Below are 20,618 nucleotides of genomic sequence, written 5' to 3'. Positions count from 1 at the left end.
GTGGCTCAACTGTTAACAATGCCGACATCCCAATGTACACGCTGAATACCGATGTACCAAAACTGTGATACCTACATTGGGAGAACAGGAGGAGAAATATGCACAGATCCAGTTCCTGTGCCGACCCAAAGGGGCTCTTCTGACTCTGCCTTGCGGGAGCTTTGTTTGCCGTGAATGGCCACTGGCTATGTCTAGAAGCACTGTGGTTTCCTAGAAAGTTTGGCAGTGGCTGGGGATGGTGGTAGTACATGAGCTAAATCTGAATTTCTATAGTAATCTCGTAAATAATATTGAAAACTGAAATGCCAATAAACAGCAGTATAATAAATACGAAAGTAAATAACTATTGAAAGAGTTAAAAGAGGCTGCCTGTGGGTGGGGGGCAGGGGGAGGATGTGATGGGGAGAGGGCATTTGGTGGTATTTTTTACACCAACCTTGCAATACTACGTGACTTCTTAAATGATGTACTTGTATTACTTTAAGAAACATAAAAATGAAATAAAAATACTAAAGTAAAGGCTACGACACTTGGAGTTACAGACTCCGGGGGTAGAGGTGGTGTGTGGAAACAGTTCCTGAGGAGCTAGGCATTATGGGTACTGGTCCAGTGGGGGCCAGACAGACATGTGGCCAAATAAGAGCTTCACGTATACAGATCCAGTTCCTGTGACGACCCAAAGGGGCTCTTCTGACTCTGCCATGCTCGAGCTTTGTTTGAGTGAATGGCCCCTGGCTATGTCTAGAAGCACTGTGGTTTCATAGAAATTTTGCTGCCACTAGACTGGACCCTGATGTTCCTGCCCCAGGTCCAGGTGAGGAGGGAGGGGTGTCTGTGTCTGCAGAGATTATGCTTGGCTCCCGGCGATAACTCATGGGGTGAGAGTAAGTCCTAATGGGCCCAGAAACCTGATGAAGTATTATGACCCAGGCTCAGTACTGAAGGGTTTCGATGAACAGGTGAGAGGATCCAACACCATGGAGACGGAAATAAGTCAGGAAGTAGTTAGGTGGCCTAAACATTACAGAGAAGCCTCGTGGGTCGCTCTGACCAAAGGGGAGAGGCTCCAGGCTAACTCACTAATTCTCACAGAGGGCAGGGAGGGAGGAAGTACCCCATTTTTCAGAGCAAGGAAGGTGGGTCTGGGCCTCGCCCCCTGATGGGAAGGAAGGGTGATGCCTACTTGCAGGGCTGCCTGGCACTCTTCCACCAGGCCCTGGACCAGGTAGTACTTGGCTTCTGCCAGCAGCTCCTCGATCTCCCGGCGGCTCTCCGGCAAGGGCACTGCCCCGTCACGAAGGTAGTTGAGTATCGTACCAAAGTGCTTCCCACAGCGGTCAATGAGGATCCAGCCTGCAGCGGGAGAAGGAGGAAGGGAAGGGCTCATTACACAGGCACTCCTCTCTGGGGAGGGCCCGAGGAGAAGTGGGGTGTCTCCTGGCTCCTCCTGCCATCCGGGAGAGCAGGACCACAGAGAGAGTCACCAGCAAAAGGCTGACCAGGCCCTGACTAGAGCACAGTCACAGCCTCCAGACCCTGCTGGCGGGGAACCAGCACACGGGACTCATCTGGTCTCAGGCTCTTGGATGCCAGGGTCCCTGAGGCCTAAAAGCATGTTTCTTTAAATTCCCTCAAAACCCCTTACACAAGAGCATCCCCAGAGGGGCCTAGACGCCACGCTTGGATAAAAATGTGTCCACATGACCCCAACAACAGGAAAGGCCCCTAGAGTAAAAATATCTACTCCCTCTTTCTTTTTTAAAACGTATGTTTTTGTTGTTTTTTAGAGAGAGAGAAAGGGAGAGGGAAAGAGAGATAGGAACATCGATGAGAGAGGAACATCACTGATCAGCTGCCTCCTGCACGCCCCCTGCTGGGGATGGAGCCCACAAGCCAGGCATGTGCCCTGACTAGGAATGGAACCTGCAGACTTCTTCATTCCTGGGTCGACACTCAACTGTTGAGCCACACTGGGCAGGCTCTACTCCCTCTTCTTCCGAGCCTTTTTCTTTCTATGAGACTTTTTCAGACTTTCAAATAGCAGAGCCACTTCTAAGGGAGCTGAAGGCTCCCTCCCACAGACTTGGACCTCTGGTTTCTGAGAGTGACCCAGACACCAGCACCACCATAGGAAATTCTACCCCTAACTCCCCACACACACTTACTGGTTAGTGACAGCGTCGAACTGGAGATAAAATGGTGAGGGAGAGAGCGATCAGAGAGACAGACGCTGCCCTTAAGCAATTCAGTCTAACGCGGGGAAGTGGATACTTTTCCATATCAAATATGGAACAATCCCTGCTGCCCAGATCCAGGACAGTGAAAAATTCTTAGTGGTAAGGCGGGGGTGGGGAACCTGATTCTGCCAAGGGCCATTTGGATATTTACAGCACCATTTGCGGGCCGTACAAAATTATCAACTTAAAAATTAGGCTTCTATATTTGGTCAAACGTTTAATTAACTCACTAATGCCTTGGCAGGGCCAGATCAAACGGTTTCTCGGGTCTTACGTGGCCCGCAGGCCGGACGTTCCCCACCCCTGGGTCGGGCCAGGAAGACAACCCTTCCACCCCTCAGTGCCCTCTGCAGCCTCAGCCCTGGCCTGCTATTCCTCCCCTAGAGATGGGATGGGTTTGCAAAATTACTGAAATGCAAATATCCTTGGGAGTGGAATGTGGAGGAGGAAACAGGACTGGAACAAAGACCATGTGTATCTGGGTAGAAAATGTAAAACTCTAGAAAGAAGCCAGACAGTCTGGCTTTCCCAATCAGCAGGGCAAGGGGCTTCCCCAGGTCTCCTGTCCCACGTTACAGGTGAGAAACACCAATGCATGAGGCAGCTGGAAGGTTTAAACAGAAACCAGTACTTATGCCTGTCCCCCCCCGACCCCAGCCCCCTTTCTTTGCTCACAGTTCAGGAGAAGGGGTCCACATTTCCACTCCTAACACCGCTGTGCCCTGCCCCATGTCCTCCTCAGACCCCCAGGCCCTGAATCAGTGGCAGAGGCCAACAAAAGCCAAGAGCAACAATGCACCTTTTTCATATCCAGAGTCACATAGCTGCTCACCTCCCCACCCCTGCGTCCCCCAAACCCAGCCCTGCCAAAAGCCCTCTCCTGGTTTCAGCAGACTAGGAGGTAATCTTTGCAACAATCACCAGGAGAGTTGATAAGAAAACCATTTCCATGCTCTCCTCCTGCAATTCCTCAGCCCACACTTCCTGGGCCTTTGGTCTAATCTTATCTCTCTAGAACCTTCCACTGGTATTTCCACACAGCCATGGTTTCCTAAGTGGGAAGACCATGGCAGACACAATGCAAATGTGCAGCTGGAGTCCAACGCTGGCTTCCAGGAAGAGAGGGATATCCATGACCCTGACAGTGTCTGCTGGACACGACCCAATTCTACAATCGAGACACCAAGTTTGCACTTAGTATCTGTTACGTAGCTCAGGTGCCTGAGGGGGCCTGGGGCAGGCAGGATAAATGGGTGCAGGTGGGCTGCGCTGATGGCTGACCAGAGAGCAGTGCGCTGCCCCGTGGGGTGTTGGGGGAGGAGGGCGGGCTCTCCCAGCTCCAGCTAAGAATGGCCAGGCAGAAAGGTGGGTCCAGGGCTGCGTGAGCCTCTGATGTTTCAAGCAAAGCCAAAAATGCAGATTTTTTGTGAAACCTGATTTTTAAAGAATGGTAACCTAGTTTGTTAAAAGCCTGTCATTAATGCACTGTGGGGCAACCGAAGCACCTCCCCCGCCGCACGGGGCCTGTCGGCCACCAGCTTATAACCTCCGTGCTACCCTGGAGCTAGTGTTTTCCTTCCAACAAGCTGACAACGTAGGAAAGACAGTGTTATCTTCCCCTGAGTTTCCCACAGATGAACCCAGAGGCTCAGGGGTTCAGTGACACTCCCCAATTGGGGAGGTGGAAATAGACAACAAAGCAGCAGCAGCAGCTTAGGAAAACTACTTTCAGGGGAACTGAGAAGGCCGGTGAGGGTGAGACAAGTAGAACCTCAGTCTTTGAGAGAAATGGCAACCCTCTCAGCCCAGCTGCTCCGGGAAGAAAACATCCCATTCAGTCTTTGACACATGGACAACTCAGCTGCTTGGAAAGCGCGAGGGCCCTTAAAATCAATCAAGTGATTTCAATTCCTGTGGACGGTCGCAGTTTCCATAAACGAGCAGGCGGACCGTCACACTGGGCTCCAGCTCAAGAATGCTGCCAGGAAATGCTTGTGGCGAAGGAATCATACTTTGGACAAATAAGGGCAAAGGAGCCAGGCACATTCCCCATGAGGTTTCAATTAGCATTCTGGATTTAAAGTATTTCAGCTGCTTTCAAAGCAGGACTCTGTCCCTTTGAAACAGCCTCGCACGTAGAAAAGCAAAAGTCAAGCTCGCAGGGCGTCTTTCCTGCTGCCAAGGAGCACAGGGCCGCGTGGGAAAGCCTGCACATCAGGGAGCCTGGGCCCAGGGGGCCCTTGGACAAGGCTGGAGAGGGGAACGGGCAGAGGCTCTGGGACGGTGTGACACGCGACACAGCACAGGGGTTTAGAGCGTGGGCCTGTGTTGGAAACCCCGGTCTGCGTACTTGCTGGGTGACGTTAGTGTTCCACTTGACCTCTCTGTCCAGCAGTTTCCTCTCCTAAAAATGGTGCCTCCTACGGCTGGCATAAAGGTATGATAAGGGACCGTATGGGGAATACACAGCACAAAGCTGAGTCTATTGGCAGCACCCAAGTTAGGTCCCTGACAATAAGCCCTTTGCACATTTCATCGTCGCTGCCTGAGAACGAAGCAGCATCCAGAGGCAGCACGGTCCAGCCCCAGGAGGGAGTCTGTGTGGCTTTCAGGTACCTGGGAGGCAGGCCCTCCTTCTCCCAGCCCCACCAGCATCCCATGTGCTTCCTCTCCTTTTCCTCCCCCACTTCCTACAGGGAGCTTTCTCGGACCTAACTTGCCTGATCATAAGTCACCTGAGGTACTTGTTACAAATTCAGATTCTAGGAAGCTGCCTCGTTCCGAATCAGAGTCTCTAGGGCAGGATTTCTAAGCCTCAGCACTACTGACCTTTGGGGTTGGATAACTCTGTTATGGAAGGACTGTCCTGCACATTATAGGGTCCTCACCAACATCCCTGGCCCCTACCCACTAGATGCCAGTAGCACTCTCACTCCCAAATTGTCACAACCAGAAATATCTCTGGACAAATGTCCCCGAGGGATCCAAATCATTCCTGGTTGAATACCACTGAGGTAGACAGGAGAGCAAAATGGAAAAGAAAAAAAATAAAAACAAACAAAAACCCACGCAAAAATGGAGGCACCAAAACATACCATTTAAAAACCTATAAAAGTCAGATTTATGTTGTTTATCCTACCTAATAAAATAGTGATATGCAAATTGACCTACCTTCGCTACGCCAAAACCACACCCACCAGCCAATCAGGGCGAGTATGCAAATTACCCAACAAAGATGGTGGCTAATTTGCATACGCTGAGGGAGGGAGGAGTGAAGACTGAAGACAACTTAGAAGAAAGAGGGAGGAAAAGCGGAAAGCAAGGTGGCTGCCAGAGGGAAAGCCCGGGCGGGGCGGAGCGAGGCAGAACGGGGTAGAGCGGGGTGGAGCTGGGCAGGCGGCAGTGGCGAGCGGGTGCAGGCGCGGCGGCCGCAAAGGCGGCGGCAGCAGCAGCACACCCGGCCCCAACGGCCGCTTGCAGGATTCTTCCTGCAAATGGGCTACTAGTATTTACATAAAATGAAACCATAAAGGAATAAAATCCAGAATGCATACTTCTACAAAGCAAAAAGGAAAATGGGAAAATGTGTAAGATGCAATCAGGCAGCCATTCGATGAAACACAAATAAACATAAAAAGATGCTCAACCCACTAGAAATTAGGAAAGGTTAACTAAAACAACAGAGTACCATATCATAGTCACCAAATTAGAAATAATTAAAAAGTGCCAGTGTCGGCAAACATTCAGACCTCTGTGGGGAGTGTAAACCGACACAACTGTTAACATCAAACGGAGCTGAAGATGCTGCTACCCCCAATGCCACCCCTGGGAATGAACTCTAGGACAGAGCTCCCAACCGTGTTTAAGACCTTAATGCTGCAGCCCCAGAGGCAGCTGGGTAGGGCCTGGAGAGGTCAGAGCCCCTTCATTTACCAAAGTAGAAATATGATTTTCTGGGTGTGCCATGATGTGGAAAGGCTGGGAAGCACTGGCCTAGAGAAACTCACACATGCCAGGGAGAGTGTTCAAGAATGATAATGTTCCTAACGGTGGGCACTAGAAACAATCAAAATAACCATCAACAGAATGTGAATTGAAGGACAGAAGGGACTGACATGAAATATTCAAAGTGATGAAAAGCAAGTACCTACAATCAAGACTACTCTACCCAGCAAGGCTATTATTTAAAGCTAGAGGCCCAGTGCACGAATTCGTGCACAGGTGGGATTCAGCTGGCCCACCCCAATTGGGGCCAATAGGGCTGGGCAGGCTGCAGCGAGGGGCTGCGGGTGGTTGGCAGGTCAGCCCTGTCTCCTGGTCAAACTCCCGGTTGAACTCCCAGTCGAACTCCTGGTTGAGGGGACAATTTGCATATTAGCCTTTTATTAAAGAGGACTGAAGAAGGAAAAAAAAGAACTTCCCAGATAAGAAAAAAACTGAAGGAGTTCATCACCACCTAACCAGAATTACAAGAAATGTTAAAGGGATTTCTTTAAGAAAATAAATAAATAAATAAATAAATAAATAAATAAATAAATAGATAGGAACATAAATATATAAATCATAAAATGGCAATAAACATGTACCTATCAATAATCACCTTAAATGTAAATAGATTAAATGCTCTAATCAGAAGACAGGGTAGCTAAATGGATCTAAAACAAGACTCATATATATGCTGTCTACAAGACACCCACTTCAGATCAAGAGATACACACACACACTCTGAAAGTACAGGGATGGAAAAGATATTTCATGCCAATGGAAACAAAGAAAGCTGGGACAGCAATTCTTATATCAGACAAAATAGCAACTTTAAAACAAAGGCTATAATAAGAGACAAAGAAGCACACTGCATAAACAGTAACAGGATCAATCCAACAAGAGGATATAGCCCTTGCAAACATTTGCACACCCAATGCAGGTCCACCTAAATATATAAAGTAAATATTGATGGACACAAAGGGAGAAATCAGTAGTAATACAGTCATAGTGGGGGACTTTAACACCCCACTGACATCAATGGATAGATTTTACAGACAGAAAATCAACAAGGAAACAGAGGCCTTAAATGACACATTAGACCTCACTGATTTAATTGATATTTCCAGAGCATTTCACTCCAAAGCTGCAGAATATACATTTTTTTCAAGTGCACATGGAACATTTTCTAGAGACCACATATTAGGCCACAAAACAAATCACAGTAAATTTAAGAAGACTGAAATCATAGCAAGTGTTTTCTCTGACCATAATGGTATAAAAATAGAAAATCAAGTTCAAGAAAAGAACTGAAAACACACAAATATACGGAGGCTAAATAACGTGTTACTAAACAAGGAATGGGTTAACAATGATATCAAGGAAGAAATCAAAAGGTACCTTGAGACAAATGAAAATGAAAACACAACAACCCAAAAGCTGTGAAACACAGCAAAAGCAGTCCTAAAAAAGAAATTCATAGCAATACAGACCTACCTCAAGAAATAAGAAAAATCTCAAATAAACAATCTTGCCTTATACTTAAAGGAACTAGAAAAAGAACAACAAACAAAGCCACAGTGAGTGGAAGGAAGGAGATAAGATCAGGGTGGAAACAAACCAAATAGAGTCTAGAAACAATACAAAAGGTCAATGAAACCAAGACATGGTTTTTTGAAAACATTAATCAGGTTGATAAACCTTTAACCAGACTCACCAAGAAAAACAGAGGACCCCCATAAAATCAGAAATGAAAGAGAAGTAACAACTGACACCACAGAGATACAAATAATTGTAAGAAAATATTATGAACTATATGCCAACAAATTGGATAATCCAGAATAAATTGATAAATTCCTAGAAACATACACTCTTCCAAAACTGAGTTAAGAAGAAACAGAAAATCTAAGCAGACCAATTACAACCAATGAGATTTAATCAGTAATTAAAAAGCTCCCAACAGACAAGTCCTGGACTGGATGGCTTCACAGGTGAATTTTACCAAACTTTCAAAGAACTAAGACCTATTCTTCTCCAACTATTCAAAAAAAATCAAAAGGAGGGACGACTCCCAAGATCATTTTATGAGGCCTGCATTATTATCTTGATTCCAAAACCAGAGAAACACACTACAAAGCAAGAAAGTTATAGGCCAATATTCCTGATGAACATAGATGCAAAAATCCTCAACAGCCCTAGCTGGTCTGGCTCAGTGGATAGCGCGTCAGCCTGCAGAATGGAAGGTCCCGGGTTCGATTCCAGTCAAGAGCACATACTCAGGTTGCGGGCTTGATCCTCAGCAGGGGGCATGCAGGAGGCAGCCGATCAATGATTCTCTCTCATCATTTATGTATCTATCTCTATCTCCCTGTCCCTTTCTCTCTGAAATCAATAAAAATATTTTTAAAAAACCCTCAACAAAATATTAGCAAACCAGATCCAGCAATATATTAAAAAGATCATACACCATGATCTCCTAGGATTTATTCTTGGGATGCAAGGTTGGTCCAATAGTCACATAAAAATAATGTGATACACCACATAAACAAAACAAAGGATAAAAATCACATGATCATATCAATAGATGCAGAAAAGGCATTTGGTAAAATCCAACAGGGAAACACTAAAAGCACACTTCCCTTAAAGGTCAGGAACAAGACAGGGATGTCTGCTTTCACCACTCTTACTCAACACAGTACTGGAAGTCCTAACCACAGCAACCAGACAAGAAGAAATGCACGGTATCAAAATTGGAAAGCAAGAAGTAAAACTGTCATTATCTGCAAATAATATAATACCATATATAGAGAACCCTATTTAAAAAAAATACTGGAACTGATAAATTCAGTAAAGTAGCAGGTTACAAAATAAATATTCAAGAAATTTGCTGTATTTTTATACACCAATAAAGAACTATTAGAAAGGGAAACTAAGAAAAAATCCCACTTACAATTGCATTAAAAAAATATATAATACCCAGGAGTAAATTTTACCAAGGAGGTAAAGGATCTGTACTCAAAAAATTATAAGACACTGAAAAAAGAAACTGAAGAGACAAATAAATGGAAGCATATACCATGCTCATGGATAGGAAGAATTAACATGTTAAAATGTCCATATTACCCAAAGCAATCTATAGATTCAATGCAATTCCTATCAAAATACCAATGGTGTTTTCCACAGAACTAGAACAAATTATCCAAAAGTTTATAGGAAACCACACAGGACCCCAAACAGCCACAGCAATCTTGAGAAAGAAGAACAAAGTTGGAGGTATCAGGCTACCTGATATCAAACTATACTACAAAGCTATAGTAATCTAAACAGCATGGTACTGCCTGGCCAGTGTGGCTTAGTGGTTGAGCATCGACCCATAAACTAGGAGATCAAGGTTCGATTCCTGGTCAGGGCACATGCCCAGAAGGCATGGAGGAGGCAGCTGATCAATGACTCTCTCATCATTGATGTTTCTCTCTCTCTCTTCCTCTCCCTTCCTCTCTGAAATCAGTAAAAATATGTATTTGCCCTGACTGGTTTTGCTCAGTGGATAGAGCATCGGCCTGCAAACTGAAAGGTCCTGGGTTCAATTCTGGTCAAGGGCACATGCCCGGGTTGCGGGCTCGATCCCCAGTAGGGGCCGTGCAGGAGGCAGCCGATCAATGATTCTCTCTCATCATTGATGTGTCTCTCTCTCTCTCTCTCTCTCTCTCTCTCTCTCTCTCTCTCTCTCTCTCTCCCTTCTCTGAAATCAATAAAATACACACACACACACACACACACTTAAAAATATCCTATCTAATAAAGAGGGAATATGCTAATTCAGTGGTCGGCAAACTCATTAGTCAACAGAGCCAAATATCAACAGTACAATGATTGAAATTTCTTTTGAGAGCCAAATTTTTTAAACTTAAACTTCTTCTAACGCCACTTCTTCAAAATAGACTCGCCCATGCCATGGTATTTTGTGGAAGAGCCACAATCAAGGGGCCAAAGAGCCGCAGTTTGCTGACCATGGTGCTAATTGACCATCACTCTGTCACAAAAATGGCTGCACCCACAGCTGAGGCCAAGTTCCCATAAGGAGCCTTAATGAGCAATCAGCAGGGACCTGAGGCTACGCCCTCCCCTGCCCCCGTGGGGCTTGACAGGGGACCTCAGGCCATGTCTCCCACCTGGCAGGGCTTGACAGGGGACCTCAAGGTGCGCTTCCCGTCCTGGGCTAGGGGACCTCAAGCTGCTCCCCACTCCCGCCCCCCCCCCCCCGCCCCCACGCCCCAGGCCGGGGGACCTCAGGCCACACCCTCTGCCTGGCGGGGCTTGACAGGAGACTTCAGGCCGCGCCCCCTACCCAGCAGGGCTTGACGGGGGAACTCAAGGTGCACCCCCAGTGCTGGGTCGGGGGAACTCAGGCCACGCCCCCGCCCAGCAGGGCTCGATGGGGGACCTGAGGCTGCGCCCCCCTCCCGGTGCTGGGCCAGGGAACCTGAGGCTGCGTCTCCCCGCCTGGCGGGGCTTGACAGGGGACCTCAGGCCATGTCCCCCACCTGGCAGGGCTTGATGGAGGACCACAAGGCACGACCCCCGCCCAGGTCTGGGCTGGGGGACCTCAGGCCATGCCCCCCATCCTGACACCGGGCCAGGGGACCTGAGGCTATGCCCCCTGCCCGGCAGGGCTTGACAAGAGTGGGACTGGTCAGGTCTGGATCTAGCCCAATTGGGCGGGGGGTGGCCAGGTCTGGGTCTCACACGATTTTGAGGCACATGTGGGTGGGCGGGGACTTGACTCTGGGTCCCGTGGTATGCCCCAGACTCTGATAGGAGGAAGGTTTTCATATACATTTTACTAATTTTCTTTCATCTCTGACACTTCTATTATAGAGAAAGGGCAAATAGCAATATTGAATTTTTTCCTCTAATTAATCCCCTTATAATGTGCACGAATTTCGTGCACCGGGTCACTAGTATATTTTATAAAAAGAGTAAGTATGAATCAACCAGGCAAACAGGGAAAACTGCAGTCACCATGTAAAGACCTTGAGGCAGGAGGTCAAGTAAACCACGCTAAGGCCAGCTTCTCCGAAGTTCCTCAGAGCACTCTGCTCTGCTCTGCCCAGCCCAGCCCACCCCACCCCAGGCAGAACTAGAGCCACACGGACACCTCCATTTGGGGAGTCTCCCCATATGCGAGGCACTGGAGCAAGTGCTTCCTAATCTCCTCAGTTAACCCCATAACAACTCTGAAGAGCACTACCTTCACGACTTGGAAAGGAGTTCACAGGCTCAGAGAAAAAGTCCCTCACCCACTGTCACATCACCAGTGAACAGCAGACAGTCTAAATGTGCACAATGCTCAAGACCCAGAAATCACGCCACCATGTTAGCTATGACGCTGGCCGGACTCAGGCCCAGGCCCAGGCCCAGGCCCAGGCCCAGGCCCAGGCCCAGGCCCAGGCCCAGGCCCAGGTCCAGCTCATTCCAGTGCCCAGGTTCTTCTCGGTTTAGGAATTACATGCACGTGGTACAAAACCCAAGTCGGCTGAGGGCACTGAGCTCACGAGAGTACCAGCACCCTGGACTCCAGGTCCCTCCCCAGGGCAGCCAGTCTCTCAGGCATCCTTTAGAGAGGTTTCCAGCAACAGAACACACACTGCTCTGGGCCTTCAGAGCCCTGCCCTTTAGCCACGGGCTCTGCTGCTGGACTCACTTGCCTGGCTGAGCTGCACCTGTAGTTTCAGCCCGTTTGTGGCAAACTTAGCTGCAGCTGACAGCCTTCCTGGGTGAAGCTGAGATTCAGCAAATTTTCCCCATTTGTGGGCCCAACTGTGTTCTTGAGGTAACACTGAGGCCATGGGTCGGGCGGTGCAGTGCACTCTCCAACAGGACTCTGCCTGGCACAGCGCAGGATGGAAGAGTGGACACCCAGCCGGACAGCCCAGCTCACAGGGCACCACAGGGCTTCAGCATGAAGCCAGCGGTTTAACCCTAAGGCTGCCACACTGAGGCGATCTGGACGTGGGTGGGCGGGGGGAGGTTGGGATCACACAAAACCACAGAGAACAGTTGATAAGAGCCAGCAAGGCCTGGGTTCAGTAGCTTTTGAGAAAGCATTTCCCATGAGATGTGGCTCTCTCACTTTTCAAACTGTAACAACAGTACAGCACCCACCCCTTGAAGGGTTAAGGTGAGGCCTAAATGAAACAACACCCACAAAATGCCACTTGGTGAGCTTTTCATGAGGGTCTGAAGGCTGCTGGAGTGTTAGGGAAATGCAAACAGCTGAGGTTGGAGTGTCAGAGGCAGCACTGCCTCCGGGAGATGCCGGGCTTCCCAGGAAGCGAGGGGGAAGGACATCCTGTAGCAGCTCTTTAGAAGCCGCGGCAGGTCCCCTGGTACCACTCCCGGGCATCTTCCAGTTCCGGGACAGGTGAGCTCGAGGACTCTGTGTCTTTTGGGACAAGTGTTAGGCCACCAAGGTGAGGACCTCCCAGGAGACGAGGCTTCCTCTTTGCTTTGAAGCGCCTCGGCGCTCTTCCGGAGCCCCACCGGAGACTGGGCAGGCGGAAGAAAAGCCACAACAATCCTGGGCTCTCCGATAAGGTCTATTTCCTCCTGCAGCTCGGGTGCCATTGTCTTGATTTCCACAAATACTCTGGGCAACGCTGGGTGTGGCACGGCGCGGGGATCCTCCCACTCATACAAAGCTCACTTTTATTTTGAGTAAGACACAGGCAGTTCTGGAAAGCCAAGTTCACGGGAAGCCCAGGGACGGAACTGCAGCCTGCAGCCTCGCCTTCTCCAGGGCACAGAGGGAAACACCCTAACCAGCGACAGCCTGCCCTCAGCCCTATTAGGATCACAGAACGCACTGTGCACACCCAGCCAAGGACCCCCACCTACTGAGTCACAACTCACCCACCCTCTCGGGAACCACCGTCCCTGGAAAGGCAGGGCATCAGCACAGAGGCAGCCTCAGAAACAGGTGAGCTGGTCAAGCCAGGCTGCGGTCTGGCCTAGTCTCAAGCAATCTCAGGCCGAGGAATGTAGGATGGGGCCATTTTTAAACCACATGGGATCTGCTCCCTAAACCTAGCCAGGTAAGGACGTTCCCCTTTGTCAGGTGCTCTTTGACCTTCTAGGTAGGCAGGAAGTAGTTATGGTAAGATGACTTGAAATAGTTCTTTGCCTTTTACTAACATGATTTTCCACAAGAAAGAAAAAGTACTGAACGAACATACGTATGTTGAATATTTACTATGAGCTAACAGCCCCACGACGTGAGGATCACTGTGCCCATTTCACCAGCTGAGGGAAATGAGACATCAACAGCTTAACCACCTTGATTAGGATCACCAGCTTCTAAATGGGGAGCTGTGATTCAATTCCGAACCACCTTGCTTAGGATCACCAACGACTAAGTGGGGAGCTGTGACTCAGCTCCGCTTTTCTAGGCTTCCCTCGAGCTCGGTCTGTGAACTTTGCCACGATCCCATCCTAGGAGGACAAGTGTCCGGAGGAAATGCTCATGACTCACACTGGAGCTTCTCTCTGAAATCAGAGACCCATCGCTGCGAGAACAGGAAGGGAACCAACTAGGGTAGCTAGTCCAGCCTCCATTTCACAGAGCTGAGGCCTGGAGCGGGACTGGGAGTTTCTCAAAGGCACGCAGCAAATCGACAACCTCACACAGCAAATCAACAAGTCGAGACTGTGAGTCCCTGTCCAGCTGACTCCGACTCGTCTCTCGAGGTCTCAGCTGAAATGCCACTTCCTCCGGAAAGCCCTCCTTGATCCCCCCCCCCCCCCGCCAGGTGGTTCAGTCTCCCTGTTATTCCTCCTCAGGGGTCCCTGCACACCATGAAAACACTGAGCACACCGTGCAATCTGCAGCTGTGCGACATTTCCTGGTTTGCTGAGCTAGAACGAAGCCCTCAACCACATGCGCATCCCCAGCGCCTTGCGGGTGGCTTACCTTCACTGTCGGTGAGCACTTCCATCCGCCCGCTGAACATGGCCTTCAGCATGGTGTCCTGCTTGGTCAGCGTCTGCATGGTGGTGTAGTAGAGGGCGCCGCCCACATTCAGCTTCACATACTTGGAGCTGGGGCTCGTGCCCTTGAAGGAAGTGGTGCGGGTAGCAGCCGCTGGCACCGCTGAGCTCACCACACTTTCTCCTGACATCTCTTCCTGCCAGGAAGAAGACACAAGGTCAGCAGGGTCACGGCACCAGGTCTGGTTTCCTTCTGAAAGCCATGGGCTGAATCTGGCCTCCAGATGTGTTCTGCTTAGTCCAAGTATATTCCGCATTTAAAACAAACTTTACTCTCAACGTTGACAGCTCAGGAGTTCACAGAAAAACCTGGATTTCTGGCTTCTCTTAAAATCAGAGGCCAACTTGGCCAGCAGGGCAACAGCTGGTGGGAGTTGGGGTGCTGGCTTCCCCCTGGCAAGGTGCAGGTATTCCCCAATTTGCCCCCAAACTCCACCCAGATTGCCTCATACACTGGCCTCACCTGCTGACCTGGTAGATACAACTTTGCCACTAACTCTTGTGTTATGAGGACTTCCTTTCTACCCCCTAAACAAACACACTGGCTGCAGCCTGAGGCGCTGCCCAGGTCTCTCTCCTCATTGCCACGCACACAGACAGCCACCAGTGCCACCTCTCAGCTGAATTACAGATGAAACGAGCTTTTATGAAGGTGAGGAGGATCCCAACTACCACTCTTAATACCTCCATAGGGGGGAAAAAAAGTGTTTCTGAGGACTAAACAGACATAAAACTCTTGGAAGCAAGTTATTGCAAAATTATTATAGACTTCCTGTACTAGCGCTGCCCAAAACAGCGCGATCTGATAACAGTCTCGGTAGCAACACTGCCAGCTCTCAGGTATGGATCAGAGAACTGAAGGCGGTGTCCAGATTTCAGCAGGCGCAGGAAAGGAGCCTGGTACCTGGCACATGTGTACTCAAAGAAAACATTCCTTGCACTAATAGGTAGAATTCTAAAGCCGGAGAAGATGCCTGAATATTTACTAAATACGGGGAATGGCGCCGAGGAACTGGCCCCTGACAGCCAGGACCCGGCCTGACACCACTTGTGGGCCTTGGTGTTTGTTCCCTGAACATGAACAATTCCACAGCACACTGCCTCGGACAAGGCCACGGAGGGACCGAGGACATAAATAAACTGCCTGAACACAAACACAAGACCAGGGGTCCTCAAACTTTTTAAACAGGGGCCAGTTCACTGTCCCTCAGATCGTTGGAGGGCCGGACTATAGTTTTAAAAAAACTATGAACAGCCAAAACCGGTTTGGCTCAGTGGATAGAGCGTCAGCCTGCGGACTGAAAGGTCCCAGGTTCGATTCCGGTCAAGGGCATGTACCTTGGTTGCAGGCACATCCCCAGTGGGGGGTGTGCAGGAGGCAGCTGGTGGATGTATCTCTCTCATTGATGTTTCTAACTCTCTATCCCTCTCCCTTTCTCTCTGTAAAAAAATCAATAAAATATATTTAAAAAAAAAAACAAAACAAAAAAAAACTATGAACAAATTCATATGCACACTGCACCTATCTTATTTTGAAGTAAAAAAAACAAACGGCAAAAACACCCGCATGTGGCCCGGGGGCCGTAGTTTGAGGACGCCTGCACAAGACCACTGTCCAAAACACAAAAATGACCAAATGTCCCCTTATCCCGGCTAATATCCTGCTGCCTTCCTACCAACTAGAGTTTCAGCCTATTGCATTCTTCCCGCCTTCAAAACAGGAATGACAGAGGCCCAATCAGAGAATCGGCCCTGCTTCCCGACAGCATCCAACACACAGCAAAGCCCCACTCCTCTGAATCCTCCCCCAAACCCTTCAAGGCACCCCCAAATCCTCTGGGATGCCTCTCCCCTCCTCTCCCTCCCCCAGCCCCATGCATCAAGGACACAACTCCAACTGCAGGTGTGCTACTGGTGCTGTTGCTAGAAGGAACTGCCGACACAAAACCTTTACAAAGGCCCTGATACTGAAAAAGAATTGTGTTTTAAATTCTTTATGCCTTTCTATCTTTTTTTTTTTTTTAAATCCTCACCCGAGGATATTTTTCCCATTGATTTCTAAAGAGAGTGGAAGGGAGAAGGGAGGGAGAGAGAAACATCAAAGAGAGTGAGAGAGACATCAATTGGTTGCCTCCCACATGCATCCCTACCTGGGCTGGGGAACCTGCAACCCCTTGACCGTGAATCGAACCCCCTTGACTCTTTGGTCCCTGGGCCAAAGCTCTAACCACTAAGCGAAACTGGTCAGGCCTGCCTTTCTTTTACAGATCCCTCATGAGCTTACAATTTTTAAAACACAAATGTTAATTTTTCATTGAAATAAGGAACTGATAGGTGGCAACATGCCTTCCATCGGTAAGAGCAGAGGCAATGGCCAGTCCTTTCAACCTGTCCCTCCAAAAGGGTGGCCTGGAACTCACCCGCTGGGAGACTCGCAGAGTGGCACAGAGAAAGAATGGCCTCTGGAAACACAAGTGTTTCCTCAAGCAACAGTTTCTGCTTCACCGAGTAAAAACGTCACAAGGCGGCACCTTTTCAAAAGCTTGGGCCTAGCTCACCTGGGGTCTCTGTGGCCTGATGCCCAACATCAAAGCAGAGAGGCCCGAGGCAGGGCTGACCCCTTCCTTCTAGCTTTCCTCTGCAGTCAGTCCTCGGAGACCAGAGTTACCACCAACCATCCCCCGCCCCCGAAAATCTATCATGGGACGATAGATGTGGCTGATGGGAATAAAGTGTTTCTAAAAACGTTGAAGACTCAGTGGTAGTGGAGGGGGGAAGGCTTATGGTTGTGGGTTTTTTATTGGGGGTGGAGGGGTGTTAAGGAAATTGTTCCAAAATGAAAATGCTTTTAAAGCACCCTTTTTAGATCTAAACTTATACAAAAATAACTAAGTTTTTGAGACACGGTTTAGCATTCTGTAAGGCGCTTACTATGAAACAGACAAAAAAGACATAGTCTACTTTATGTACTTTTGCTCTCCAATACCTTGTAAAAATAATCTGCATACAATAAAGCCTATTTTAAGTGTAATTTGATGAGTTTTGGTCAATAGCTGCATCTGTGTGGCCCCCCACTCCAATCGAGAGAGAACATTTCTGTGGCTCCAGAAAGCCCCTGCTCCTCCCTCCCAAAAGACACCACCAGTTTCATTTCTACCAGCACACACAACCACTCACAATCCAAGCGATGCCGGAGGACAGCTATGGTGATTTCCATTTTGTGAATTCGGACACCACGACCCACGGCTCAGTCACCTCCCAAAGTGAGTTGGTGACGGAGCAAGCGTAGGACGTGGGCAAGTCCTGCCTGGCCCCGAGCCCATGGTTTTATCAAGGGCCATCCTCAGCACGTGCAGAGCTGTGACATGTAAATTGAAAAAGGAGGGTCCCTTCTTTAGCAAACACAAACAGGCTCTGAAAAGATGGGAGGTGACGTGTGGGCATGGACTTCGGTTTGGAAGGCAGACCCAAAGTTAAGCCGCCAGCCTTGCCATTTACCAGCTGTGGGAGCCTGGGTGAGTCATCTGAGTTTAGTCTGGTCTGTCAAATGGGGACAACAGCGGCGCCTGCCTCCCAGGGCTGCGAGGGACGCACAGAGCACCCAGCACCGGCCCTGGCTCAGAGCAAGCACTCAAACATGAAACACTCAAGCGACGGCTATTTGAGAACGCTCTCAAAGTCTCAAATCATCTTCTCTTTCGAAACTGGTTCCAGCTCTATTGACATCCGACTGAATTATAAGAGATAAAAGGCAGAAACCATCCCGATCTAGATCGAGACTCCAGAAAAGACAAAGCTCCGAACCTTCCCTGAGCCCACTCTTCCAAAGGTCGGTCGGTCACTTCAACATGGGGGGGCGCTAGGAAGAAAGGTTCTGGCCCAGAGCCCGAGGCGCCGTGGGCTGAGGACAGCACCGTGGGCTGAGGACACAAGGCAGGAGACAATAAGCCTCTCACGGCAAACCTCCCCACAGAGGACTCCCCAGTCATCCAGCTTTTTAACTAGTTTCAAAGGTTGGATTTCATTTTTGATGAGGTTAGGGAGGTGGGACAGGAGAGAGCCAAGTTGGTTACAAGAAACAGAGAAGTAATTGATACTGGAGGTATTGGTTACTGATTCCATTCAATCAGCAGAGGAGTTAATGCCAGTTAGATGGCTAAGTCAAGGCTTCTCTCTTTTCCATCTCCCCTGAGTATACTGTTGCTGATTCCAAACAGTAGCCCTGCACTCGGTTGCCATCGGATTCCCCTGGGGAGCTTAAAATAATACCCATGCCTGGGTCCTACCCGTGGGAAATCTGATGTAACTGGTCTGGAGTTGTGGCCTGGGCAGCAGACATTTTAAAAGTCCCCCAGGTAATTCCAATGTGCAGCCAGGATTGCAAACCACTGTTCTTAAAAAGTCCAGTATATCTTAATTAGGCCACAATTAACTTCATGGCCTTGGAGAAGCTTCCTGGCCTGGGTGAATTCCTGACCATACATAAAAATAAACCAAAGCATCATAAACAAAAGCAAGCCCTTACTTCACAGCCTCAGAGGCACAAACAGGAAGCAATTGTATGCATGCTTAAAAGATAAAAGTCAGCTGAACGCGGAAACTGCTGACTTCAAAGGAGGCCCAGGCAAGTACAACAGGGAAAAAAAGGCACCAAACCCTCACCTACAACTCTCTGTAGACTGAGAAATGTGTGTGGGAGGTTTGATGGAGTTTGGTAAACCTGGACAGCAGTTCGGTTTCATTACTTCCTATGTGATGTTCAGACAAGTGATTTAACCGAGCCTCAGTTTCCTAACTTGTAAAATGACGTTAAAGCCATACTCTTTGTAAAAATACCCCAGGGAATGAATAGTAAAGTTCTTAGTGTCCTTTTCCTTCGGCCCCTCAAGCTTTCCTGAAGACCAGAGATCACAGCCCTGGCTGCACTAGAATCGCCTAGGAATGCTTCAACATGTCTCAAGCCCGGGCTTCACCCCAGAACCAGTAATCAAATTTGGGGAGGGGAAAGGAGGAGCGTGGCAGCTCAGAAACCAGAGTTTTTAAAGCCCTTCAGGTGATTCTAATGTGTGGCCAGAGCTGAGAGCCACAGAGCTACGGTGTTTTAACCAGCTAGATCTGAGAGTCACGACCTTGATGCTAATTATACAACGTTCTCTGAACTGAGGGCATTTCTACAACTCAAAAAAGCCCGTGGTCCCATTTCAACCAAGCTAAATTCAATCAGCCACATAAGGGTGGCATTATTTCCCACCCAAACCCTCTGGGACAGCTACTGCCGAAGAATTACATTCTCTTCAGGCGTCCAGCACACCAACTACTGGCCTTTGTCTCTCAAGGATCTAGGGAGGAAAATGTCATCAATCCCACTTTTTAGGGGAGAAAATTAAGAGTGAGAACTATTAAGGTCCCTCTGACTCCCACTCTCATGCCCTTTTCAAAGAAAGCATTGCTTTAGTTCCCTGGAGGGCTCGTTAAATCAGATTGCTGGGCCCCACCCCAGGCTGATTCCATAGTCTGTGGTAGGACTTGAAAAGGTGGCCATTTCTAACGAATTCCAGCTGGTGCTGCTCGACTGCTTTAATGCCTTCTTCCCCTCAGGTGGCCCTGACTTGACACGAAATGGAGCAGACCACACTCAGATACACGTTGACTCATTTGTCCTCAGCCGTGGCCTTGGGATTCATTCATCTTCCCCAAGGACTGCACTTTCTAGAGACGCAGGCAAACAAGTAAAAAGAGGGTCTGGGCTGACCTTTGCTCCTTCCCGTCCAGGGACAAAGAGCTATTCAGAGGACAGACTCTCCGAGGAATCCAAGCCCACAGACACTTCCCACAGCTGGGGGACTGCCTGTGAGACATCCCCGACTCCTGAGGTGTGGCTACCTGGGGTCTCGACGGAAGTGACTACAGAGGGACCCAGCCACAAGGCGCTGGACGCCGCGGGGAAGGGCCCCTGACCGCAGGCCCCTGGCACCCCTCCACGGAGTTCCTAGCACGGAACGCACACCCGCCCGCCTCCCTGTTTCTCTCCTCCATTCGACCGTGTGTTCAGACGCACCTAGAAGCCTTTTCCCACTCCCCCGAAACCCAGCGACTCCTATTACCACTCCCCCAAACCCCAAACTCTCCGTCCCGAGGAATCCCACTCCGTCCTCTCACAACCTACCCACTCTCCTTCACAACGCCCCAAACCCTAACCCTCCACCCCAAACGTCCGTCTTCAATGACATCTCTTTGTTCTCTTCACAATCACCAATTCCTTAGAAGCACTCAAGACTCTGAGACATCCCCCACCCACACACATATCTACTCCCCGAGCCCAAAGGCCCTTTCCCGGATTTCCAAAAGCCAGGG

General features: G+C 49.1%; 1 protein-coding gene across 4 annotated transcripts in view; it reads right to left on the bottom strand.

Moving 5' to 3' along the window:
* The window catches only part of KCTD10 (potassium channel tetramerization domain containing 10), a 29,086-nt gene that overhangs the window by 8,141 nt on the left and 327 nt on the right, over positions 1–20,618 (bottom strand). For all 4 annotated transcript variants that reach the window (XR_008555252.1, XM_028146862.2, XM_054712458.1 and 1 more), the window contains exons 2-3: positions 14,188–14,401; positions 1,184–1,353 (exon numbers count right to left, since the gene is read on the bottom strand). Coding sequence is in view for 3 of the 4 variants with exons in the window: in XM_028146862.2 (XP_028002663.1) it covers positions 1,184–1,353; positions 14,188–14,401 (384 nt within the window). In the remaining variant the exon portion in view is untranslated. The remainder of the gene's footprint in view (positions 1–1,183; positions 1,354–14,187; positions 14,402–20,618) is intronic.

Source organism: Eptesicus fuscus, chromosome 23, assembly GCF_027574615.1.
Source record: "Eptesicus fuscus isolate TK198812 chromosome 23, DD_ASM_mEF_20220401, whole genome shotgun sequence".
In the NCBI taxonomy this organism is placed as follows: domain Eukaryota; kingdom Metazoa; phylum Chordata; class Mammalia; order Chiroptera; family Vespertilionidae; genus Eptesicus; species Eptesicus fuscus.
Note: the sequence above shows the minus strand (reverse complement) of the source record. Positions and strands in the feature narration are given on the sequence as shown.